This window comes from Lampris incognitus, chromosome 15 (assembly GCF_029633865.1).
Source record: "Lampris incognitus isolate fLamInc1 chromosome 15, fLamInc1.hap2, whole genome shotgun sequence".
Lineage (NCBI taxonomy): Eukaryota > Metazoa > Chordata > Actinopteri > Lampriformes > Lampridae > Lampris > Lampris incognitus.
Window position 1 is genome coordinate 39554135 of NC_079225.1, and position 27388 is coordinate 39581522.

General features: G+C 46.9%; 1 protein-coding gene across 2 annotated transcripts in view; it reads right to left on the reverse strand.

The window, feature by feature from the left end:
• Window positions 1-7207: 7207 nt before the first annotated feature.
• epha7 (eph receptor A7) overlaps window positions 7208-27388 on the reverse strand; it is a 91003-nt gene continuing 70822 nt past the window's right edge. Inside the window, exons 6-17 of one of the 2 annotated variants that reach the window (XM_056294582.1) lie at window positions 26511-26635; window positions 24920-25088; window positions 19260-19368; window positions 17979-18034; window positions 15940-16053; window positions 15278-15463; window positions 14122-14183; window positions 13686-13895; window positions 13185-13334; window positions 8885-9078; window positions 7999-8154; window positions 7208-7322 (exon numbers count right to left, since the gene is read on the reverse strand). In XM_056294582.1, the coding sequence (XP_056150557.1) occupies window positions 7208-7322; window positions 7999-8154; window positions 8885-9078; window positions 13185-13334; window positions 13686-13895; window positions 14122-14183; window positions 15278-15463; window positions 15940-16053; window positions 17979-18034; window positions 19260-19368; window positions 24920-25088; window positions 26511-26635 (1646 nt within the window). Of the gene's footprint in view, window positions 7323-7998; window positions 8155-8884; window positions 9079-13184; window positions 13335-13685; window positions 13896-14121; window positions 14184-15277; window positions 15464-15939; window positions 16066-17978; window positions 18035-19259; window positions 19369-24919; window positions 25089-26510; window positions 26636-27388 lie in introns of both variants that reach the window. The other variant, XM_056294581.1, reaches the window with a different exon arrangement.

A 27388-nucleotide genomic window follows, 5' to 3' on the forward strand; every position in this document is an offset into this window, starting at 1 on the left:
TTCAAATTAATATTAATCAAAAGTATTTTGGGAGAGACCAGAGTCCCACATGTGGTGACGTGAGAGATGAATCCCTGTAGTTTGACCTTACATGTACCACAAAGCGGTGCTGGTTCCAGCATGTGTATGCATACTGAGTAACGGGAGTTGGAAGCCATTAATGGTAATGATTTTAAATCGTGTAAACAGGCACTTCAGACTGAACTTGCTTTGTGAGAACCGTCTGGAGTCAAAATGACTGTAAACAATAACATCTGCAAAAACCATCATTGCTCTCATGTGGCAGCAATGATGAATCTTCACAAAGCACGCACAACACATTTGAGGATCTCAGCTCCTTCCCCGGATCCTCGGATCGCCTCTGTGTGACGGCAGCTCAGCACCAACAGAAAAAGTGTGCAAAGCCAACACTGCATCTGTACATACCAAATTATACACCGATCATTCAAAGCATTAACACCACTGACAGGTCAGTGAATAACACTGATTATCTCATGACAGTGGCACCTGTCAAGGGGTGGGCTATATTAGGCGGCAAGTGAGCAGTCAGTTCTTGAAGTTGATGTGTTGGAAGCAGGTCAGCTGTAAGGAGCTGAGCGACTTTGACAAGGGGCGAACTGCGATGGCTGGACAACTGGGTCAGAACACCTCCAAAACGGCAGGTCTTGTGGGGTGTTCCTGGTATGCAGTAGTCAGTAGCTACCCGAAGAAGGACAACCGGTGAACCGATGACAGGGTTATGGACTTATGGACGCCCAAGGCTCATTGATGCGCATGGGGAGCGAAGGCTAGCCCGTCTGATCTGATCCCACAGAAGAGCTTCTGTAGCTCAAATTGCTGAAAAAGTTAATGCTGGCTATGATAGACAGGTGTCAGAACACACAGTGCATCACAGCTTGCTGCGTATGGGGCTGTGTAGCTGCAGACCGGTCAGCGTGCCCATGATGATGACCCCCGTCCACGACCGAAAACACCTACAATGGTCACGTGAGCGTAGCAACTGGACCTTGGACCAATGGAAGAGGGTGGCCTGGTCTGATGAATCACGTTTTCCTTTACGTCATGTGGACGGCCGGGTACGTGTGTGTCATTTACCTGGGGAAGAGATGGCACCAGGATGCACTATGGGAAGAAGGCGAGCCGGTGGAGGCAGCGTGATGCTCTGGGCAATGTTCTGCTGGGAAACCTTGGGTCCTGGCATTCATGTGGATGTTACTTCGACACGTACCACCTACCTAACCATCGTTGCAGACCAGCTACACCCCTTCGTGGCGACGGTATGCCCTGATGGCAGTGGCCTCGGGTGGTTTTAATGTTCCGGCTGGTTGGTGTATTTCCCCCACAGATCACACAGGAGCTGTGGAAGGTGTTGGCTTTGCTGTATCTCACTGTGCTGTGATCCGTTCCCCCCTCACCATCCAACAGGCACACCATTTATTCACACAACGGTCAGTGTTATCGAATCCTACGGGGTAAACCCATATCACCAGACAAAAGACATGCAGTCGGGGACCCCCTACAGGTCGGCCGCTCCTACACCTTCCCACGGTGTGTGGCCCACGTGAGGAGAAACATCTCAGCTTGGGACCACCGATCACCACGCGCAGTAAGATCAGCAATTCAGCGTCATCGCCTGTCAAAAGGCGAGGTGATTAACAGCCCGCATCAAGACACAATATAATATAATATAATATAATATAATATAATATAGCCCTGTGATTGGTCTGGCAGCCTGTCCAGGGTGTCTCCCCGCCTGCCGTCCAATGACTGCTGGGATAGACTCCAGCATCCCCGCGACCCTGAGAGCAGGATAAGCGCTTTGGATAATGGATGGACAACATAATATAATCCATCTGTACCATTATCTTCACTGACTTTTATCTGACACTCATATCCAGACCAACTTACAAGAAAAAAGAAGGGGGGTCTTGCTCATGGGCACGTGGGCAGGACCGTTGCTGAAGTAGTCAAGTCTTCTTCGACTTGCGTTACTAACCAGTCAGTCAGTCCATCTGCAGAACCAGACACCGGCCCTCAGATAAGAAACTTGGACCGAAACGTTTTTTTTTCCTGTTCTTCTCTTGCTGCGAGCGTCGCCTACCCAGACATTCCTCTCCCCGCTGTAAACGCTGCAGCGCGGAGTAACAGGCTGCACCATACCAGTTTATGGGAAGTGACACACGTGGGAGGAAGCCACATTTGTGTGGGAGCCAAAACACGTTCCCTGTTGTGTTCCCCCGCCACGGCCGAGCCGTCTCCGAGACAGGATGGTGGGATTCGGAAAGACTTGTGAAAATAAATATTAGAATAGCTGAGAGATATAATCTGTGGAAATCCATTAGAGCGCCTTCGTTAAATTCTCGTTGCACGAGGTTTAATATGCAAGACGGGGAGGCTTGCAAGACTGTTCAGGGTTTCTTTCTTTTTTTTTTGGTTGTAAATACTCAGACGTGTCTTATGTATGAATGTACTTACAAGTGTGCAAATATGCATACACATGCACAAACACTCGCACTGTCACTCACACACACACACACACACACACCACCGACACGACTGTTTGCACTCGTGATTAACCAGAATATGTTCGACAACACAAATACTACAATGGATGCCAAGAAATTCTATAGAGATTGTATTATATTTCCAAAAATATATGTACAGTCTATTACAAAGGTTACAAAGCAAAAAGAATTGTCTATGTAACAAGAAATTGTCTAATTAAATGATTTAACAGTTCTGCTGTTGGGGAAAATACTTTTGACCAGTGAATATTTCTCAATACTTTCATCACAGAAAAATAAATAATAAATTGAAAATTTGCAATTACTGTACAATAAACTAAAAATGTCAAAGTCAAAACAAACTAGAGATGGAAATCCTATCGGCTGTCTTTGGTCCTAAATGAAACATTATGTACAACTGAAATCTTGTGGGTGACAATAATCATCTGCGCGTGAGATAGAAAAATATAGTGCATTTTCAATGTATTCAGAGCTCACTACCGAGTAATATGTGTAAAAAAACAATATAAATAAAATGTACAGTTTTTACAATTAGAACATATACAAAGTTTCCCTCGAATCTCTTGATCTTTCTGACACAATCAACAGTGCTGAACTCTTTGGAAATACCCCATCGACCTCGCCGGGCGGCGTGCGCGACTTCCAACAGTTGAAGCACATTTTGAACAAAAACAGCCTGATATTCTGTCGTTTCACCGTTTAATCCTCAACCCCATCCACCTTTCACATCTTAACAGGTTTGCCTTTCGCCGTTTTTTTGTTTGTTGCTGAAATAGAGCCGTGACAACCCCCCTTCCACCCCCAGGACCCCCCCCCCAATTGTTTCCCAGAGTCAAGCCACCTGAACTTCAAAATGGGTATGAAACAAACTAAAATAGCAGCGTGACTTTATATATATATATATATATATATATATATATATGGTGAATCGATCGTATCCTGGTCTTAATCTCAATTTGGCTCAAATGACTGTCTCTGCAGGGCCCCCAGCACAGACAGAGGGACGGAAAGGCATTCAGCCCAGGGGTGTGAGAGCCACCGGGGGCCAGCGATTTAAGATCAGAGCCGGTGGGGGCAGAAGCGAGAGAGAGAGAGAGAGAGAGAGAGAGAGAGAGAGAGAGAGAGAGAGAGAGAGAGAGAGAGAGAGAGAGAGAGAGAGAGAGAGAGAGAGAGACTGACTGCTGCCTGTGAACTGGGGGCGTTTAGTGCTGACTGAATGACTTTACGCTGGTATTCAATTCAAAGGTTTGGCCCGGACCCAACTGCTGAGCTTTGCTGTATGGATAAAGAGTTGGGTGTGTGACACGGGCCCCGGAGCCGGTCAAAGCTGATTTCTGGCGTCCCTCATCCTGGGGGGGGCTGAGGAGGGAGGGGTCCCCCTTTGGATAAACCACAATGACAACAGATCTGTGAGAGAATGGAGGCTAATGGTTTTACACCTGCACAGAGCCCACGAGCTCAAGGTTTGACTTTCGGAAGACTTCCCTGCTTCCTCTATGAATGGGAAATTTAAAAAAAAAAAAAAAAAGAAGAAGAAAGGAATGGGAAATGAATTTTGCTTTGAAAATATTAATTTGTCTATCAGGTCACAGCAGCAGCCAGCTTTTTCAATATGAGAAGCTATTATGGCGTTCTGTGGCGAACACCAGCCCTCTTTACATGAGAATTGAATTAACTGCCTTTGCCTCCTCCTAATGGAAACGAAATGAGAAAACCATCTGTACGAGTAAAGAACGTTAAAAACATATTCACAGAGATAACATTCATTTTTTCTGAACATTAGAAGTGGAGATGGATGGCACCATATAAATTGATTGGCTTTTACAGCGCAACATTTTTTCTTCTTCTTTAATAGAGCCCCCGCTCGTCTCTCCGCTCCGTAGAAAACGGACGGGAGAGACAGATGAGGAGTCTCAGGGGACACTTCGGTGCAGGTCCCATCACACTGGCACCGATGAGGGATGAGCGAAGACACGTCACATGACACAGGAGCTCAACCACCCGCTATAGAGTTGGTATTGGTGGGTTTTTTTTATTTTTATTATTACAGCATAATCTGGGCTACCAAAAACAAAACAAAACCGTCTGACTCGGGCTGAAATCGGTTGGTCCTGCCGTTTCATCCTGAAACATGGTGCAGAGCCTCGCTTATAAGGGAGCGCGCCTCCCAGATCCCCACAACATGGCGAGGACAATGATGATGACATCACCGGCGTTGTCATCAGTGTCATCGAGCGTTCGAGCATGCCATAGGCCGCCGAGTCGCCACCGTTTTTTGATGAGACAGCAGCACACCTGCTTACCTACAACACTCCCCGCCCATCATGTTTACAAAGGCCCCTGATTCTTCGTTGTTGTTTGTTTTTTTATTATTATTTTCCCCCCCAAAGTGTTGTCACAGCACAACACGCTCAATACCTAGCACCTTAAAATCTCATTACGAGGACCAGGTAATTATTGCTCTGTTTAGTCGACCCCGTCTCCCTGTCCCCCCACCCACCCACCCACGACGCTGACTGTGTCAATCGTGGCATCAAATCACGTTCACGCACTTGATTTCATTGCTTCGAGTCCCAGACTACAGGGTACACCAGGCTGAAAGTCCCAGACTAGAGGGTACCATGCTGCAAGTCCCAGACTAGAGGGTACCATGCTGCAAGTCCCAGACTAGAGGGTACCATGCTGCAAGTCCCAGAATAGAGGGTACCATGCTGCAAGTCCCAGACTAGAGGGTACCACGCTGCAAGTCCCAGACTAGAGGGTACCACGCTGCAAGTCCCAGACTAGAGGGTACCATGCTGCAAGTCCCAGACTAGAGGGTACCATGCTGCAAGTCCCAGAATAGAGGGTACCATGCTGCAAGTCCCAGAATAGAGGGTACCATGCTGCAAGTCCCAGACTAGAGGGTACCACGCTGCAAGTCCCAGACTAGAGGGTACCATGCTGCAAGTCCCAGACTAGAGGGTACCACGCTGCAAGTCCCAGACTAGAGGGTACACCATGCTGCAAGTCCCAGACTAGAGGGTACCATGCTGCAAGTCCCAGACTAGAGGGTACCACGCTGCAAGTCCCAGACTAGAGGGTACACCATGCTGCAAGTCCCAGACTAGAGGGTACCACACTGAAAGTGAACTAACAACACCAATAAGGAGCTCGCTCCCGTCACCCCCCTTTGAAATAAGACCACATTCCTAACAGGACCGCAAAAAGCATTGCCATTGAATTGCCTAAAATAGCGGCAATGCTAACTGACTCTAGAACACATTTTAAGGCAGGTTTACTTCTACGGCCGACAACCCCCCCCCCCCCCCAGGAACGCCCTCCGCGTCTGCAGCCGGACAACACGGTGTGCAACATGGTATTTTAGGCAAAATGATGGCAACAAAATTCACGGTGGCCAAAGACTTGATACAATCCTTTCCAAAATAGTGCCAAAACGTTTCACTGAAGAACCGAACAAAGGACATCTGTTTCTGATCGAGAACGGCAGACAGCAACGTCAAGCATTTACCACGTCCAAGACCAAGACGAAGCAGACCGGTACTCTGATATAAAAGTCCACGTTTCAACCTGAAAACAGCTCCCGCGTCCAAGTCCCGTCGGTTGACGCGTCACTCCAAAAAACGCCAACGTACAAAATTCGTCACGTTTTGTCACAAAACTTGGAGCGTCCGCGTTGCGGGGGAGGACGACCCCCCCCCCCCTTAAAAAGAAAACCCACGTGGATCCCCCACCCGATCCCCCCGAGCCGAGGAGCGGGGCGGCGCTTTTTGCGACACCACATGGAGGAAAGCACGACTCGCTCGCCGCAAACAAGTAAAAGAAAGAAAGAAAAGAAAAGACGGCCCCGAGCATGTCTTCGACGCAAATGCCGCCAAAAAGTACCTTTAAAGTCAAGTCAGTCGCCATCCAAAAGTTCATTTTCCACATTCTCAGATATGAGAGAGAGAGAGAGAGAGAGAGCGAGAGAGAGAGAGAGATTACCCTGTTGTCAAGTCCAAGTAGAAGAGAAAAAATTGAGGAAGATAAAAAGGAAAAACTATCGTATGAACCACGACACGTGGCCGGCACAAAAATTAACACGCTAGAAAAAAAATACTGAAAACCACCGCAAGGGGACATGTTGTTTTTGTTGTTTTGTTTTTTTTAAGCTTTTTTTCTTTTTTTTTCTTTTTTTCTGTAAAGGAAATCCATATTCATGGTGTGCACGTAAATCAGTCATTAAGTTAAAGGATCAAGGTAATAAGCGTCAAAAACTCCTCTGCGTTGCTCCGTTTGATATGTGGCTGAGTTCCTAAGCGCTTCCACACGAGTCCTCTTGTCCAGGTAGGTTTATCCCGTACGTTCCCCTCTTTTTCTCTTTGCCCTTTTCCTCTGCCATACAGTGCCCTCTGTAGGAGGAGAAGGAGGAGGAGGAAGGGGTTGGAGGATGTGGCGGTGGGGGTTTTGTTGGCGGACCAAAATCCTTCGGTGAGGAGGCGGCAAAGGAATGATTTCACTCCAGACACACCCGGAAGAGTCAGACATAACAGACGCCGTTGCACTTTGACGGCTATCCCGTTTTTCTATCTGCCCAAACACTGCTGCAGAAAGCTCTGGTAGCCTCGTTGTCCAAGGCGGGGCGGCGGCGGGGAGGGGGACGGGGTTAAGGGGTGGGGTGGGGTGGGGGGCGGTGTGTTCCATCACACCTGGATGCCCGTCCCGTGGAGGTGGAGCATCTGCGCTCTCATAGTCTGTATGCTGCTCATGATCTTCTTCTGATGGCCCACCAGAGTGATTCCCAAGCTCATCACATCCCTGCAAGACAGGACGTAAGCCCATACATCAGCGCACTGTACCATACACCCGTGCAAAACCAAGTCAGACTCATAGCTGGGGGTATTTAATTAATTTTGAAAAATGAATCAGAGAAAAAAATAAACAGGATTACTACCCAGCGCAGGCGTTGGTAAAATGAATCACAACGGAGGATGCTCAAACGTATCCTCACAACTCTGAACACACATCTCTTATTTTCTCTGTTCTTATCAATACTGCAGACAGGGCTGGGCGATACTGCCACAAGTAAGTATCACAACATTTCTGACTGAATATGTTCAATATCGATAATGTGATTATAATGACTACTGCCCCTTTCGTAAGATATTTACACAGAAGTAAATTGATGAGAAATGGTCATTAATAAAGTGGATATGATGTCCAAGCAGGTAGAGACGTTCATTGCTCATTTCAATGGGCTAAAACAGTCGAATAAGTTCAGAAAATTGTCCCACTTTACTGTAATGCAGCTTTTAAGACCCGGGACTGACAACATTTATGTCGTATCACCATATTACCAGAACCACATCACGATATTGATACGATATCAAGAAATCGAATACGCAGGTCTAACTGCAGACACTATCAACATTATTATTAACTACCATTAACCGCTCCTATTGATGTTTAACACCTTAAATAACCACCAACGTACTCAATCGACATCCTGGCCACGGACTCCAGGGAGCTGTAGCCGGCCGCTGTGAAGTTGTCCCGGTACCTCTCCATCTTGATGGCCTCCAGCCACTCGCCCACCGAGCAGAACGCGGTGAAGTCGGGTGTGCTCTGATCTAACAGTGGACTGATGGGTCTGCAGGAAGAGCAGAGATGTTCAGCGTACGTCTTTACAAGAGGAAAAAGGGAAACGTTTGCCCAGAAAACACCATCAAGTCGCAATTAGACAAAAGAAGGCGTGCAGCGGTGCAGTAAATTATGAGCGGGGAACCAAACAGCTGATTTTGAGGCTTCAATCAACACCTAAGTTCACAAGCGATTGCAGCCCCTCATCTCTCCTTCACACTATATCGGTATATTATTCACAAAATATCTGTTGAATCAATTCTGGGTTTTTCCCAATGGTCATTACAGCCTCCATGGAAGGAAATGCTTTTTTTCTTCTTCTTTAAACCAGTTTCCAACTCAATTCTGTGCAAACAGTGCGAAGAGCAGAAATCATTTGACAAGCGTCTGCGTGGGGTTCGGAGCTACGACAGCATGTGAAAGTCGCAGGAACTCTTTACAGGGGTTGATTTATAAAGCCTGTCTATTGACTAAAAAGCCATGGAAGCAGCTTTTAGTTATTGATTTTCTGGGGTTGGGCTTCCATCTGTGATCTACTGTAGAACAGGCCAATGATCTGCAGATGCTCTGGATCACCCGCTGATGCAGTCCAATAAAAGTCATGAAGTTTTACCTCATAAAACTACGTTTTAAAAAGGAGGACATGTCAGTCTTCGGTTCATTCAGAAATGATTTGCTGTTTCTATCACACGCCGCGCTGTGCAGTCGGTGGTGACGTCTAACCGGCAAGGGCGCCTCACCTTGTGCATGTTCCCACTGGGGTTTTCAGCGTGTTGGGGTTACGAATCATCTTGTCGAGGATGCCGACGATCTGGTCGAACTTGGGCCGCTCAGCCCTGTCTTTCTGCCAGCAGTCCAACATTAGCTGGTGCAGGCCTGGGGGGCAGTCCATGGGGGCGGGGAGGCGGTATCCCTCCTCTATCGCCTTAATGACCTGGAAAAATCCAAAACAGGACCGAGTGTTAGGTATCGGTTGCTGCCAAGCTGGCACAGTGTAAACGAGTTACCACCCTCTGTGCACATTTCTTTTTTTGGGGGGGGGGGGATTCCCCCCCTTCTTTTTCTCCCCAATTGTATCCGGTCGATTACAGGACTCTTCCGAGCTGTCCCGGTTGCTGCTCCAACCCCTCTGCTGATCTGGGGAGGGCTGCAGACTACCACACGCCTCCTCCGATACATATGGAGTCGCCAGCCACTTCTTTTCACCTGACAGTGAGGAGTTTCACCAGGGGGACGTAGCATGTGGGAGGATCACGCTATTCCCCCCCCCCCCAGTTCCCCCTCCCCCCCCGAACAGGCGCCCCGACCGACCAGATGAGGCGCTAGTGCAGCAACTAGGACACATACCCACATCCGGCTTCCCACCCGCAGACACGAACCGCCGATCCCCGTTGGTAGGCGATGGAACAGACCGCTATGCTAGCTGGACGCCCCCTCTGTGCACATTTCACGTTGTTTAATCACAATATTTGAAGAGAAGGCCTGACGGGATGTGACAGCTCTGTGAAGGTCTTGTTACAGCGACTGGGGACATATTGTCTTCTTAATACTTAATCTCGAATAATATCCGATATGAATGCTAGTGTACAGTATAAATACTGTAGTATTGACACTATAGTTTTGTGTTCTAATGCAATGAGCATACATCTAATGAGATGCGAAGGCCATAATGCACTAAATAAAAGCAGGAATTGACACAGCAAAACAAACAGAACTGAATCCATCTATGCTGGCAGCTCCATCATATTAGATAGTGAGAACCAATATCTAATTTTTTGGTCATAACTTGCCACTATCACTCAATTCTTATGGACATCGATAGCATTTTTTCCCCATCTGCTACCCTGTAATACTGCACTTACATACAGTTCAGTTATTTATTTTCTATTGTTCTGTTATCAGGAGTGCATCTATCAACATCACTATCAATGTTATCTACAGAAGTACTTGCAGCATGAGGTTTATACACAGAAAAGTCCAGATTTTTTATTTATATATGTATAGTGATTTGTTGCCTTCTTAATTTTGTGTTACGCCTAAGTGTCACACGTGAGCATCAGTCCAGCTCAGATTCCTCGTCTGTGAAAACCCACCTTGGCGAACAGAAAAGACTGCGATTTGATTTGATTTCTGATTCGGCAGGCACGGCGGAGGGAGGACGGCGGTTTCAGGGGAGCGTCCCGTGTCTATCATACCAATGGATCAAAGTCAAATTAATTAAAGCAAACAGCGGGGCCTGTTTTCCCCCTGACTCATTTCCCGCGTTGTTTATGTGTCTCTGCAAAAGGCTGCATTTACGCAGCTCTAATGAATAATAATAATAATAATAATAATAATAAAAGAGCCATCTGCGTAGTCTTTAAACCCGATCTGATCCTGCACCGCATCCTGCACACAGTTCAGCGCCGAGTTCATTGACAGTCTATACTGTGAGAACACCGGGTGCAGCGGGCACCTTTGGTTTCAGCCCGCACCCCCCACCCCACCCCCCCCCTTTTTTTCCTGTGGATGTGAGGCCGTGTTTTCCTGCATATATATTCGTCGGCTCTTCCTGTCAGGACCGCTCAAAGGAGAACGAGCCAAGGAGGGAAACGTGTCAAAGCCCCGCAACTGCTGCAAAACACACAAAAAAATGCAAATATTGTTCTTCCCGCGTCCCCCCCAGAGGAGATGTTTGCCGACGTCTTGACAGAGCACAAAAATCTCTGACATTGACGTCTGTCAAGAAGCGGAGCGTCAACCCCCCCCCCCCCCACCACACACACACACCACACACCCCACTTTATAATGCCCGGTAATCTTGTTTAGCATCTCCAACACGTGACTGCTCAATCAGCAGTGTCTCGGGCCGGGAGGGGTTGAGAATCATAATCATACTTGGCGGAGGGGAGCGCTACTTGTCCTCTGCGTGGCACCTTGTGTGTGTGCGCTTGTGCGTACATCTGTGTACATGTGTGTCATGCAGGGCTCTTAAGGCCGACACACTTACCCAGCCATCATCGATCAAAATGCACGGGCGTCTGACAAAAAGAAATGGTTTCATGCGGTGTGGCTCAGTCGGAGTCCCGCGGCAGCTGGTACGAGCCCGCGGGTAAAACGGGCGACGGTGCCCGTTGAGATCTGCTGACTAAATCACCACTGCTCTTCGTGACATTTTGTAAATAGAGTTGTTGTTGTGTCGGTCCTGTGCTTTGGAGGATCTGGAAAATGCAGCGAGCTGCAGGAATTATCCACTACAATTTACCACAACCTTGATTTTTTTTTTTGGACCCCCCCCCCACCTTTTTTTTCTCCCCAATTGCACTTGGCCAATTACCCCACTATTCCGAGCCATCCCGATCTCTGCTCCCCCGCCTCTGCCGATCCGGGGAGGGCTGCGGACTACCACATGCCTCCTCTGATACATGTGGAGTACACTGTACAGTGAGGAGTTTCACCAGGGGACGTAGCGCATGGGAGGATGATGCTATTCCCCCTAGTCCCCCCCCCCCCCCCGAACAGGCGCCCCGACCGACCAGAGGAGGCGCCGGTGCAGCGACCAGGATACATACCCACATCTGGCTTCCCACCTGCAGACAGGGCCAACTTTGTCTGTAAGGGACACCCGACCAAGCCTTAGGTAGCATGGGGATTTGAACCACCGATCCACATGTTGGTGGGAGTAGACTGCCAAGCTACCCGGATGCCCTTTTAATATATTTCTGAAGTTTTCGAAAACAAACAGAGCAAGTCTTGTGTATGCATTGCTAGTGCTTGATGTGCACCACTGAAGGGTTACCCCAGACGGTGTAATTTCCCCTTCTGCAGGCGGTGAATGTGTTTTACCTTTATCTATTTCGGTTTCTCTTAACAAAGCAATGAGAGCAATTCAAACTGCAGTTAATGCATGACCAAGAAAATAGCTGTGGGACTGTTTCAGCTCTGCCATTCACGTTGGTCCCCATTTTCACAAACTCATCATCAGTGTTCAAAGCTGTTCGAATAAAATCATTTTTTGTGTCATTATCATTATTGTTGTTATTTTTATTATAATCTACACTGGCTGTAACGTTTCTTTTTTATGCAGGATTTTTACAATTAGGGGCTCATTTCAAGCCAAACCCTGTGACTATGCCATATAAGGGTGAAAGCAAAGTGCGAAGTCATATCAGGACTTTTAAACTAATTACACCCAAGGTTATCGTCTGGCCGCTTTGTCCCCATCACGGTCCTCTGAGAGCTTAAAATGTGAGATTTTTTTTTATTATTATTATCTGTGATTTCCTCACTTTTGTGCGGGGTGGCTTAATTGGTGTTTAATCTAGTCAGATCACACACACGGCATTTTCTCTGGAGGATGGCTGTCATTTGGTTTGGCACTGGGACTGAGTTTGTACTTGTTCACATGGCAATTCCTGAGCAAAATGTATGAAAACCTATTATAACTTTGTCTTTTGGAAATTAATACGCAATATATCGGTTAGGGCAAAATGCCAACTGAAAAAGACGTAAGAGCCCAACGCTAAATTGGTATGAAAATTCATAATTCATGGTGTTGGCATCAAAGTGCTATAATCCAAAGCCCTCAAAACACCTCGACTCTCCTTTTCCGTCTCCAGCGCCATGCTACCGCACTGGAATTACAATTTCTTACATGTGAGATTTCTGCACAAACGAAGCCCAGTGAAAAGCACGTGGTCAAGGGTGATAAATGGACATTAAGTGGTGATGCAGTGAAGAAAGGTTACCGTCACACGCCTCCTTTTACCTCTGTGACAATCTCACAAACACATACGCGGGTCGAACAGAAGACTGTTCATCTTTCAGCGATGCTAAATAAAAGCATCTTAGTGTTACCTTGGGGGGGGGGGGTTAAACATGAACAGAATTTGTTTATGTCCTGCACTTCCTACCATTATCAAAATTTGGGATGACCCGCCAGGTGACAAACAACGCCCTTGACGCCCTTGGAATTATGTTTATGCGGCAGTCAGTCACTCGGCATGATGGGAGACATGTCGTGTGGGTAAATAAATGACTTTGTATCAGGTGGCAACTCACGTCTTGATTGGACATGTCCCAGTAAGGCCGCTCCCCATAGGACATGACCTCCCACATGACAATGCCGTAACTCCACACATCACTGGCGGAGGTGAATTTACGATACTGGATGGCTTCTGTCGCAGTCCACCGGACAGGTATTTTTCCACCCTGTTCAGTGAAATACAGGTCAGTGGCTGGAGTAAAGATCACACTCACAACATCCTGCATCTTCCCCTAAAACATCAATTAGAGAGTTTCAACGTTACACACAGGGGTTGGGGGTAAAAACCAAAAGCAAACAGCCTCTCTGACAAACTCTGGCAGGATATATCACTGGTCTTGCATTCTGAAGGAGTCGGAGAGGTGTGTATAAGCATGCCCACACACAAACTTGGGCTCTATTTTCATGCATTCGCTGTGTCTCCATTTGAAAATTCCAGGGGAGCTGTCGGTGTCTGGGGAGGGGCGGGGGGGGGGGGGAAGAGAGAAAGCAATATGGGGCTTGTTTAATTGACTCACAGTTGTTGTGTAGACAGCCTCAGGATCGTCGTCTATCACCCTTGACAGGCCGAAGTCCGACACTTTACATACAAGATTACTGTTGACGAGGATGTTCCGGGCGGCCAGATCTCGATGGACGTATCCCATATCGGAGAGATATCTCATTCCAGCTGCAATGCCCCGCAGCATCCCCACCAACTGGATGACTGTGAACTGTCCATCGTGTTTCTGCATGGCACAGGGAAAAACAAGCCGGGTCAGCCATCTTCACTGACCACGAGGGGAATTTAGGTCATGGCACTGCAGCAGGCGCGAGGACAGGATTCATTAAATTCAATGTGATGTGCGAGTCCTGCTGCTGAGCTGTTCTTGAGTGAGACTTTCGAGAAAAGACAAATGCAAAGAGCAGTCTGTGTACGAATGCGGCCTCCTGTATTTTGAGAGCAAGACTCACCCTGAGGAAGGCATCCAGCGAGCCGTTCTCCATGTATTCAATCACTATCATTACCGGCTTTCCTGAAAAAGGGCAGATAACAAATGGAGTGTTTTAATTGACACATAATTATTGTTTGCTTGTACAAGCATCTCCGTAAATGACTGTATTGAAACACTGGGTTAGTTTTCAAGTTATTCTTAGCTGTGCGTTTCATTAGCTTTTAATTAAAAGTTACCATCTGTTACTTTTATTACTGTCTCAATGAGAGAATGTAAAACAAGGAGTATGGCTCATCTAATTAGATACAATGTCACTCTTGTGGTAATTTATCCTACTGCAACTAAATATACTTTCACCCAAAACACTATCTTATAGTATTTTTAAACATCCTTTTGGCATCAAAATGGCTGTTTTTGACAAAACTGCAGTAAAAGCAAGGTGAAAAAAACTATATAATTCAATGTATATTCATTGTGGATTTAATTGACTTTGTACCGTAACACAATATGTGTCACTTAAAACACTTCCAACAGGAAATTGAAAATACCTATAGGTTGCAGTAACTTCGCTTAGCGTACATTCTTGATAACAGTAAGTCTAGACCTAAGCCACTTCAGACTATCTGGTGATCCTGGAGGTGGATTTTTGGATTTACAGAGCCAAAGTGGCACAGTTCAATATCATGGGATGATGGGAGTAAACAAAAGAACTGGTTAAACACTTTGACATTCGATTTCACAGCATTACAATGGGAATGAGTGAAGTTTGATCGGTATAAGTTGGTCGTCCTTTGTGTGGAGTTTGCATGTTCTCCCCGTGTCTCCGCTGATTTCCTCCCACAGTCCAAAGACATATAGGTCAGGTGAATCGGCCGTATTAAATTGTCCCTAGGTGTGAATGTGTGTGTGTGTCGGCCCTGTGATGGCCTGGCGGCCTGTCCAGGGTGTCTCCCCGCCTGCCGCCCAATGACTGCTGGGATAGGCTCCAGCATCCCGCGACCCTGAGAGCAGGATAAGCGGTTGGGATAATGGACGGATGGTTAAGTTGATCCCTATGGCCGTGATCACTATGGTATAAGTGGTCTGCGCTGCAGATGTCAGTAAAAATGTGTGCAGTATATCTGCATTGACGTCACCTTCAAAAGTGCGCTCCCTTGCATTTTTCAGTTAATTACCTCTTGTCACCACTCCTTCCAGGTGAACCACATTGGGATGGTCGAACTGGCCCATAATGCTGGCCTCGCACAGGAAGTCCCGCCTCTGTTTCTCTGTGTAGCCCACTTTCAACGTCTTGATGGCGACTGACACGTCCCTCTTCCCGGGGAGCTTCAGACGGCCACTGCAGACCTCCCCAAACTCTCCTGTGATGGATAGAACAAGTCATGATAGGGAAAGGGGGGTGAGATGAAGAAGAAAAAAAAATCAAGCACTTCACAATGACAAATTTACTGGTGTATTTTGAGACAAAACAGCTGTGCTGGTGGAGAAAATAAATTGGTGTGTGACATCTTGTTGTACTCGGGGGAGAGTAACCAAGACCTATAATGAGACATGCGAGAGATGCATAGATGCTGTCAGTGACCAACTCCCCCCAAAAACCCACGTGGCAGCAGTTTTTCAGCTCTAGGTATCTTCTCATCAGCCTCCACAAAACATGCAGCCCACACATTAATTGCAATGAACCCCCCCCCTTTTTTTTTCAAATTGTGCTATCAATACAGAATGTACAGAGCCGCGTCCCCGTTCAAGGTGTAAATATCTAGCTGTCACTGTGATGTATGAGAGCTCGGCGGCACTGAGCAGAGGAGAGCCCAGAGATGTGGCGTGTTGCGCTCACCTGCTCCGATAACCCGCTCGATTTTAATGCAGGAGGCGTCCAGTTCCTTGGCAAACTGATGGACAGCCCGGTTCGGGTCCTCGTAGGTTTCGGGGTCAATGTACGTTTTGGTGCCTGGAAATTTAACTGTAGAAAGGTAAGAGGATTACTGTTACGATTAAATATGCACACCGCACAACGCCGGGGGCGCTCGACAGGCAAGCGATTACCGAGACCGGCGATTCGTACAGCCAACTGACGCAAAGCAGCTACGCCAGTCAGAAAGGTCCGTGTGTGCAGGAAAATTCATTACAAAAGAGGAGCTGAGATTTAAGCGCCCCCCCCAAGCTGGCATTTTTTATTGTCTTTTATTTTTCTGTAAGGCTAGACAGCTACCTTGTGATTCAAATGACCTCAATCCAAAAACATATGCCTCTTAAAAAAAAAAAAAAAAAAAACTCAGCAGGAGGTCAACATGCCAGCCATGTTGATTTGTAGACCAGTTGTTTTACGGTTTCACATTGTCTGATATATATCTGCACTTGAATGTACGGCCAATTTTAAATCACTGGCAAGAAAACAGAGCAAGTGATGTTTTAGATTTTTAGTGGCAGAGGAATATTAAAAGCGGCGAAACAGACGTGGTAGAACAGATTACAGAGAAGAAGAAAAAACGAACGTGGCAGTGTTTTAACACACAACTGAGTTAGCCGCCACATTAGGCGCTATTAGATTAACTCCCTCCGCCTGGGGACTCAAACGCCACGCGTTCTATATTCTTTTCAAAACAATATCACCTGTCAGCGTTCACATTTAATGAGCTACTACAACCACGATGCACTGGGTATAAGCAGGAACGGGCAGGCCAGAACAATGTAATGGAATTGCTCGTAGCTCCCGGCACACCGGGCCAGCCCGACGGGCATGGTTGCCGCATTTGGCAACGCCACGGCGGCCGATCCGACGGCGTAAATACGACATCGTGCTACGGCAAGGAGCGCTGCCAGCTGAGATTTCCCTCTACTCGCTCCTATAATTGCTCCGTCCATCTGAGATGTCAGCGGCTCTGACAGGAAACAGCTTACTGTGACCCCCCCCTCCCACACACACACCGAACAAATTGGGTCTACATGTTGGATTCGCGAACTGTCTAGCTCGCGCTGCCCCGGTGTACTCTCGTCATCTGATATTGTGATATCGCTGCAGAGTACCCCCGCCCCCATTTACGGCAAACCCTTCTTGTTTCGGTACCCGCAGTGTGTTTTTTAGCAGGTGGACCCATGTGTGGCTGAGGGCCGATCTGTCAGATACTTAGCGGTGGCAAACTAGGGCTCGCCCAGTACTGGCTGCGGCTCACTTTGTGACACCCGGTGACCTTTTCATTCCAAATCAGCAGTTTGCCTACAGCGCGGATCATTACGGCTCCACTCGGGCAGCTGTCTGCAGCCGCATCTCCAGGGGCATCATTAAGGGGGTTGGTGTATCGGTGTGGGGAAAAAAAGCTCTTCTTCTTAACGGCTATAAGGAGCCAAGAAGGAACCCTTGGAAACTGAGCAAACTATGCACACGCCTCAGCCCTGCCAGGAGCCGTGTGTCCCTCCTGGAAAGGAGTCTGTGTTGAGACTTTTTACATTTTTAATGCGGGTTGCATCCTCAAGGGGTCGACCCGTGCTCTGTCTATATATGATGGGCAAACATATTCTTGTTGGTTTTTTTTTTTTTTTTTTTGGTTTAGTGACTTCACGTCTTCATCTGGAAGGACTGGCATGTCCCGATCAGCGGACAGGTTTTAGTTAGCCTGGTTGTCTCCAGATTTGACTCGAATTCAGATCATAAAATGTTAAAAAACACACAAACTAATGTGATTCTCTCCAGTGTGTTGTAATTGAGATGTTTAAGTTTGTGTGCATGTGCATATCCGTGTGCATTTGCATGTGTTTGTATGTGTATCTTCTTGTTTGTGTACTTCTCTGAATGTGTATTTGTGTGTGTGTGTGTGTGTGTGTGTGTGTGTGTGTGTGTGTATGGTGGTGTTTAAACTGATGAAAGCAGGCACTCACACTGAAAGTAGAGCTCTTCATCTCCCTCCTGATCTGCCTTGCTGTACCCGCAGTGCCTTCACAGGGGAGGAGAGAGAGCGAGAGAGAGAGGGAAAGAGAGGAGAGAGGAGGGGGAGAGAGAGTGAGAGGGGGGAGAGTGGGGGGGGGAGTGAAGGGGGGGGTGAGAGGGGGGGGGGGGTCACAGAATCAACTAATTGTACGGCAGAAATAAACACCCTATTTAACAAGAATTTCAGTGCTGCAACTAATGCCAGTCAAGACAAGTCTCTTAAGACAACCAGCTGAGCGGGACGAGCTATGAATCATGGGAAACCATCTCAGCAAAAGCCCGCTGCTGTGATCCACTGTGGGTCGCAGAGTTGGGCTCCCTTTGGCAATACCATCTAACATATAAAATGATACACACATGCGCTGTAAAGGGCTGTTCAACATGTCTGGTGATATTAATTTGTAATATCACAGCCCTGAGGGCTCCCTGCAGCATGCAGTTTAGTGCACAGGGCTGGTCTCTGAAAACAAACTGCAAAAAAAAAAAAAAAAAAAACCAAGCTGTGTGGGAAGGCCTATAATGAAGCAGGAGTGACGGACATGCAGTTAGACTGATGTATTGTGCATGAAAGTGCACATGTGTAGTGTGTGTCCACGCCGCCTGGATTGCACATGCCTTGAAAGAGCCCCGTGGGAGGCAGGCTCTGATGAAGTGATATCCACGGGGATGAAAACAACCATGAAGCATGTGAGGGAATGGCCGTAATGACTGCTGAAGGATACTGAGGGGCTGAGGCTTGGTCAGGAAGTGTGTGTGTGTGTGAGAGTGTGTGTGTGTGTGTGTGTGAGTGAGATGGGGTGGGGTGGGGGGGCAGAAAGCGCTGCTATACTTCAATCTGACTGTCCAGCACGCACGCACGCACACACACACACACACACACACACACACACAGATGGACACATGTGGAGCTAAGCTCTTATCATTCTGGAGTACTTGTACCATAATGGCTGCATTTCACAAAAGAAGGGAGAGTGGAAAAAAGAAAAATAAATAAAAATACAGAAATGTGTTTTTCTTCACAATGCGTGCAGGAAATGACCCCAAAAAAAAAAAAAGAAAAGAAAAGATGAATCACAAGTCATTAGCACAGCATGCCACAGGATGACGGGTGGGTGGGTGCGGGCGGCCCCGCGGCTGTGTGGGGGTGGGGTGTTTCTGTGAGTGACAGAAAAGCTAACCGACAAGCGGAGACTCACAGGAGCGGAGAGTCAATGGGGCCCGCGAGAGCGTACCTTCTCCCGATGATGAAGCCGAACACCATGAACACCAGGATGATGGTCCCCGCCACGGCCACCACCGCGATGATGATGACGGGGTTCTGCTCGCTGGAGACGATGGCGGCTGGGGAGAGGGGAAACAGACACACACACGCACGCACACACACACACACACACACACACAAACAGGGGGATGCAAAAAACATGAATTCACAGCGACGCACAGTATGAACTTTCAGTACATCAAAGGCAGGGATCTGCAGGACATAATGGCGCCCAATGAGCGGCGGAGAGAGACTGAGCATTTCCTCCCTCTCTCTCCTATCCTCTGAGAGAGAGAGAGTATGAGGGAGTGAAGAAGAGGAGAGGAGGAGGGACAGTTCTATTTTTGAACCTTCCTCATACACACGGCTCTACTGTTTCAGAAAGTGGGCTTAATGGTCCCAGACGGCGACGGCGTTGCCCTTCATCTCAAACAAAGACACATTCAGGTTGGAGTGTTTCCCACTCAGCGCTCTTAGAGCGGTCAGACTGTTTGCATTGACAAACTGCCGATCGGCTCAGAAGAACGGGTTCCACCTGAGCACCGTATATAACACCACGGTGTGTGTGTGTGTGTGTGTGTGTGTGAGAGAGTGTGAGTTATTCATGCATTTTAAATCAAGCGGGTCGACACTGTATAAATATTTTGGAAAGTGAGTAATGACTTTTGTGGCCCAACGTCGTCTCGAGGTTCGTAAGAGAGCGGCGTAGCCTCGGCGAGGAGAAGGAATGTAGGACGGTGCGGCCAGCTGCTCCTCATATCAGCTCGGAATACCTCACCCATCATCAATGTTGGGAGGAATTCAAGGCCTTCAATTGTCGTGTAGTGTCACGTATCGCTCTCTGGACCCCTCGTATGTTATGGATTTCACCAGAGGAGAGGACTCTGTTGCATGGTAACTCAACGACGGCGGTAAACTTCCACTACAGAGCAGGGTGGCGCCGTTCTGCTCTGCAGTGCACAGCTCTGCAGGTTGTATAAATGTGTGTTGCATGTGTGAATAAATGCATCCGTTTCCCCCCCTTTTTCTCCCCAGTCGTATTCGCTCAATCACCCCACTCTTCCGATCCGCCCCCTCTGCCGATCCTGGGAAGTCTGCAGACCACCACATGCCTCCTCCGATACATGTGGAGTCGCCAGCCGCTTCTTTTCACCTGACAGTGAGGAGTTTCGCCAGGAGGGGGATGTAGCGCGTGGGGGGAGATCATGCTATTCTCCCCAGTCCCCCACCCCCCCCCCCGCCTGAACAGACTCCCTGACTGACCAGAGGAGGCGCTAGCGCAGCGACCAGGACACACACCCGCATCCGGCTTCCCACCCACAGACACGGCCAATTGTGTGTGTAGGGATGCCCGACCAAGCCGGAGGTAACACGGGGATTCAAACTTGTGATCCCTGTGTTGGTAGGTAATGTATGCCTTTTACCATGCGGCGTACGCTTACCTGCTGAAGGAAGGAGAGAAAAGGAAAGAGAGAGCGAGAGAAAGGTGCAGCAACTTAAAAACCGGAACGATTTATGCATCCCATTTTTTTCCTTCCACTACGGTGTTGTGAACTGTGATAACCCACAACAAGTGAAATGCAAATACTTCAGCCGCTTACCGAAATCCACGACGCCGAGCGAGACAAGTACACCACATGTAACGGGACGGATTCTGCTCCAGATGAGCTTATTCTCATGACTGCACTTTGAGCTTCTGCTTAGTCATTTTCCCCATAAAGTTTTATTAGTGTGAAATAGAGGCAAATTGTTTCTGCTTACTTGAAAGCTCACCGTTTCCTGGGCTATTATGGCAGTAGCGCTCCATTAAAAAAGAAAGAAAGAAAGAAAAGTGTTTTCAAATAGTCACAATTTGTCTTAACCGGGGATGTCTGGTTGTTTGACACCCTGTGTTATTCATTGCAGTCACACCTCATGTCAACTTTGTGTCACTGCCGGGGCACCCGGGTAGTGTGGCGGTCTATTCCGTTGCCTAGCAACACGGGGATTGCCGGTTCGAATCCCTGTGTTGCCTCCGGCTTGGTCAGGCGTCCCCACAGACACAATTGGCTGTGTCTGCGGGTGGGAAGTCGGATGTGGGTAAGTGTTCTGGTCGCTGCACTAGCGCCTCCTCTGGTCGGTCGGGGTGCCTGTTTGGGGGGGGGGGGACTGGGGGGGAATAGCGTGATCCTCCCACGCGCTACGTCCCCCTGGTGAAACTCCTCACTGCCAGGTGAAAAGAAGTGGCTGGCGACTCCACATGTATCGGAGGAGGCATGTGGTAGTCTGCAGCCCTCCCTGGATTGGCAGAGAGGGTGGTGCAGCGACCAGGATGGCCCGGAAGAGTGGGGTAATTGGACGGATACGTCCATCCATTATCCAAGCCGCTTATCCCAATCTGGGTCGCTGGAAGCTGGAGCCTATCCCAAGAGTCAAGGGGCGGCAGGCGGGGAGACACCCTGGACAGGCCACCAGTACATTACAGAGCCGACACATTCACACCCAGGGACAATTGGGGAGAAACGGGGGGGGGACAACTTTGTGTCACTGCCTTTAGAGCGGTTGTATAAAACCCCTGGAAACATTTATACATATATATCAGGCCTGCACAATGTTGTTACAGCATTGTCATCGCAATGTGGGCATGCAAAATAGTCACATGGCAGCACGTGCTGCATCTTTCTGCTGCTTGATGGTACAAAAGGGAAACTCACACGAGTCTCATTTCCCACTGCTCATCTACAAGAGAAGTCTTGCAGATGAGTAAGGGAGGTTGTTGCTCATGAGTGGCATGCAGGCTCATGCACAGCTAACCACCAATCACAATCACTCTTGATCGGTTTATCAAACAGCCAAAGTAGGCCCCGCCAACTGCCGACCACAACCTGAGAGTGAGCGAGGAAGAGGGGGGGGGGGAAGAAAAAAGATTTGTCTGCAAAACAAAAAGCAGTTTGTTCAAATCATCTTTAAGTCCAGGTGTTTTTTTCCCCCCTCTTCTCGCATTCATTGATGATTTTATTTTGGTGAAGTGAAGACAGACTACATAGTGTGAACTGTGGACTGTGTGTATTTTGGAGCGTTTATTTCCAACCCGTATCAGGATGCACGTTTGTCCGCTGTTGATCGTTCTCTGCCTGCTGTGCGCCGGGCGTGCACAGCAGTTTCCCTCTCTCACGGTAGGATGGCCAGATATTTACACACTAATCTCTACAATTCAGCTTTTATTATTATTATTATTTTCTATGCAGATGCACCCCCTAAAAAAAAAACCCAATCCCAAATCATCCTAGAATGATTAAGTCTTTCCAAATAGAGCTATTCCAAGTCATCTGGGGAAAATTCCTGTATTTTTTCATATCACAATCGTAGAAAACATTGCAGAAAAATAAAATATCAAAATGTGAGTTTTTTCAATGACATATAGTATATATATGTGTGTGTGTGTGTGTGTGTGTGCGTGCGTGTATATATATATATATATATATATATATATATATATATATATATATATATATATATACACTACCGTTCAAAAGTTTGGGATCACCCAAACAATTTTGTGTTTTCCATGAAAAGTCACACTTATTCACCACCATATGTTGTGAAATGAATAGAAAATAGAGTCAAGACATTGACAAGGTTAGAAATAATGATTTGTATTTGAAATAAGATTTTTTTTACATCAAACTTTGCTTTCGTCAAAGAATCCTCCATTTGCAGCAATTACAGCATTGCAGACCTTTGGCATTCTAGCTGTTAATTTGTTGAGGTAATCTGGAGAAATTGCACCCCACGCTTCCAGAAGCAGCTCCCACAAGTTGGATTGGTTGGATGGGCACTTCTTTGAGCAGATTGAGTTTCTGGAGCATCACATTTGTGGGGTCAATTAAACGCTCAAAATGGCCAGAAAAAGAGAACTTTCATCTGAAACTCGACAGTCTATTCTTGTTCTTAGAAATGAAGGCTATTCCATGCGAGAAATTGCTAAGAAATTGAAGATTTCCTACACCGGTGTGTACTACTCCCTTCAGAGGACAGCACAAACAGGCTCTAACCAGAGTAGAAAAAGAAGTTGGAGGCCGCGTTGCACAACTGAGCAAGAAGATAAGTACATTAGAGTCTCTAGTTTGAGAAACAGACGCCTCACAGGTCCCCAACTGGCATCTTCATTAAATAGTACCTGTTAGAGCCTGTTTGTGCTTCTGGAAGCGTGGGGTGCAATTTCTCCAGATTACCTCAACAAATTAACAGCTAGAATGCCAAAGGTCTGCAATGCTGTAATTGCTGCAAATGGAGGATTCTTTGACGAAAGCAAAGTTTGATGTAAAAAAAATCTTATTTCAAATACAAATCATTATTTCTAACCTTGTCAATGTCTTGACTCTATTTTCTATTCATTTCACAACATATGGTGGTGAATAAGTGTGACTTTTCATGGAAAACACGAAATTGTTTGGGTGATCCCAAACTTTTGAACGGTAGTGTATATATCAGGAACACTACTTGTCATTTCACTTCATATAGATATGTGTGTGTGTGTGTGTGTGTGTGTGTGTGTGTGTGTGTGTGTGTGTGTGTGTGTGTGTGTGAAATATACATGAAAAATTGTATGAAAATAATATATATTAAATATATATGCATATACATTATATAAACACATGTATATACATTATACATAATGTATGTATACAATGTGTATGAATATATATATATATACACATTAGCAGATGATGAGTGCGCGACACACGAAACAAGCTTGTACTGCTATGTATTAAAAGTTTTTTCCCTATATATACAGTATGTTGTAGGGATTACACTCCATTAGCAGCCATAATACTGAGCAGTCTATCGTGTGTCTCTGAAGTGATGCTAAAACTGTATGGAATGTGGTAACTACAACTTACTTCCTGGTCTGCCTCAGCCGTCGGTTTGGCCACATCCAAATCAGCTAAATTGTATAAGAAAATGTGAATAACAATGCGACATACAGCTGTCGTATCAAAAGCCACTGAATGCTTGAGACAAAGAAACCGATCCATAAATTGTCCAGCACAGGTTCAGACACAAATAACCTCTCGGTATCATGGCTGCTAATGGCTTGTTATCCCTACAACACATGTACAGACATTATGTGGGACATTGTGTTCTGTTTCCCTTTATGAAAAATTAAGAATGTCAAAACAATATACTATTCCATCAGGGTGAACTGGCCGTGTTCTGCCTAGAGCTGACAGTTCATGAACATAGGTAGGGATTGGCAGGAGGGGGGAGCAGGAGCCCCCCACCCCTACACCCATGCCCTCTAGTAGTACACATGAAATGGCAGCATCATTCTGTTCTAGGTTCGTACTGCACGTCCCAATGCCAACTATTCTTTCTTTACATGCTGCCAGTTCGAACCCAGTGGCCACGTTATAAAGCAAATCTGTGTGACTCAATCAAACTTCTTCTGACATCACTCCTTATTTTGTCCACCGGCTTAGAAGACAACACAGTGTTCAACTCTCCACCAATGGCTAGGGCAGCGCTGCAGCAGCAGTACTGCAACATGCGATGGAAGGGCTGACTTCTAACATGACTGCAGACTGTGTGTGTGTGTGTGTGTGTGTGTGTGTGTGTGTGTTTGTCTGTGTTGTGTGTGTGTCTGTCTACCTGTGGCTTCTTCCTTGGTGGTAATCTCTAGCCTGGGGCCGTAGGTGCCGTAGCCCGCTGCTGTAAAAGCCCTGATCTGGAAGACGTAGGCTGTACTTGGCTTCAGGTTGTTCACCGTGGCTGATGTCGACTTGGACTTGACCGTCGAGTAGATGCGGTCCTTCTGGTCCTGGACAAGAAACAGATGCCGTTTTATATCAAAACATGAGATGGCCACATATGTTTGGGGAAAAAAAAAAAAAAAATTGACAACCAACAACTTCATATATTTGCTGGTGTGTATTTCAAACATGTTACTGGATATAATTTGATCTTGAGCTGTTTTTCAGGTATTTGTTGAAGGAATTAAGTTTAAAAATGTTATACTGTATGTCAATGTAATATGAGACCATTCAAATGAGCGAGCTTGAAGCGTAGTGGCAACTTTGGCTGGGTGGTTATTCAATATTATTGCATATCGTTTTTCAACAGATGAAATTAGGATATTGTCATAACACGAGACACGATTTTGTGGTTTAAATTAACAATTGCACAAATATTTTGCCTAAAACTTCTCACAGAATGAGTTCTGAGATATTTGAGGGGGTATTATTTGAAACCAGGTTTTGGCTTTCTATTACACTTTACTGTATCAGATACATATCATGACCAATATCGACATCATGGAGACAGCCCCTGTGATTATCATGACGATAATAATACCGTCCATGCTGCACAACACTAGTGGTAACAAAACTGGTTGTTATTTTGGCACCGTGTTGTGTTTCAATTTTCGGCGTTTCAGTTCATAATCCACGTCGGACTCCTCGCCGCAGCTCAATAGCTCTGTCATACACAGCAGTTAAGGGCATCAGAAAACGTCTTTTTCATCAGGCGAGAAGCAGTTGGACGCACAAGCCGCATGCACTGTGTGCTTTGCCGCTGATCTGTAAATGGTTTGCTCGGCAAAAGCCCAAATAGAATGCCAGGCTCTGTTAGCGGTGTTGTCGGCGTTTCCAATTTTCCACTTCTGCAGCTGGGCAGAACACGGCCGACGTACGTGACGGAGGAGGCTGAGCGTGGGAGAGAGAAGTCGTGGCGAGCAGGAGTCGCAACGCAGCCTCGCTGCCATCGCCGCCATCTCCGCCTTTGATTGTCTGGGTTAAGATTGCTCCATAAAACCCCGCTGATATGTTCAGTTATTAAAATAAAAAAACAAAAGAGAAACAGAGTGTAGTCTATGCGACAGGAGAGCAGATAACGATAATAGATTGGCAATTCTCGCCGTGAGAGTGCATGCGCAAGCATGTGCGTGGGGGCGGCGGTGAAGGACTACAGGCTGATTAAAATCTTATGAGCATCTCATTCATTATTGCAATTATAAGACAAAGAAGGTGCTCGCAGATTCTTGTGAATTCCACTCACAGATGCATGCAGATAGAATACAGAATGAAGCATTGGCAAAACAGCAACTGTGAAGCTGAGAGATGGGGGGGGGGGGGGGGGGCTCTGAAAGAATGGCGGTTGTTCAGGCGGGCACAGAGCCATCGACACAAACATCCTAAACAGACTGCGTATCGGCGGAAAAGAGAGCTTATTGTAGAAAACTCACTTTTTCGTAGTACTTGATTTCGTATTCTGTGATGACCCCGTTGGGCTGCTGGGGCTCCTGCCAGGAGAGCTGGACGCTCCGCTGCTGCACCTTCTCCTTGATGACCTCGCTGACCTGGGATGGAGCTGTTTAAACAAGGACACGTCAACGAAAGGCAGGGTGGAAGATAAAGCCTACTCCGCACACACATGCACACACACACACACACACAGGGCCAATCAGCTCTGCACACAGGGGCTCTACACTCCTCCATGATTGCCCCACACACACACACAACACTCAGCGGCCCTGTGTGCCTCCGCCAGTTAGCTGATGAATATTCACACGGACACTCCTAAATGTTTACAACACATGATCGAAATTTTAATTACAGTGCAAACAGTGGAGGATAGCGTTATCCCAGTCAGAGTAAAACTGCAACACGTAGATTATGAATGACAATTGGGCCGAATTAATTCCAACAACGCGGGCAGAACAAGCAGAAACTTATTCTCCCTAATGACGGAGGTATTCAGAGCGCCGTTTAGAGAGACACAGATGCACCGGCGACCTTATGGCACCAGCTATACGCATGGCAATTATCTGTTATTCTTTGCATTTCTATTTTGGCTTACTGCCTGGATTAAGTGGTGGCCTACTTAGAAATGTTAAACATACACACTACCCTTCCATTTTTTTTCTCAAATGTGCCAGAGCAAAGGAAGCTAAGGTCGCTGAACTCAATCGACTTGTGCAGATGAAGCCTTCGCCTACACTTTCATGCATTAAAGATAGCCATATGGCTCTATCACAAGCTCTCTATCTGCTCCCTTTACTGCTGCTGCAGCTACCAGGAGTGCTATCGCTAACACGACAGTAGTGGTATTACTAGGGATACT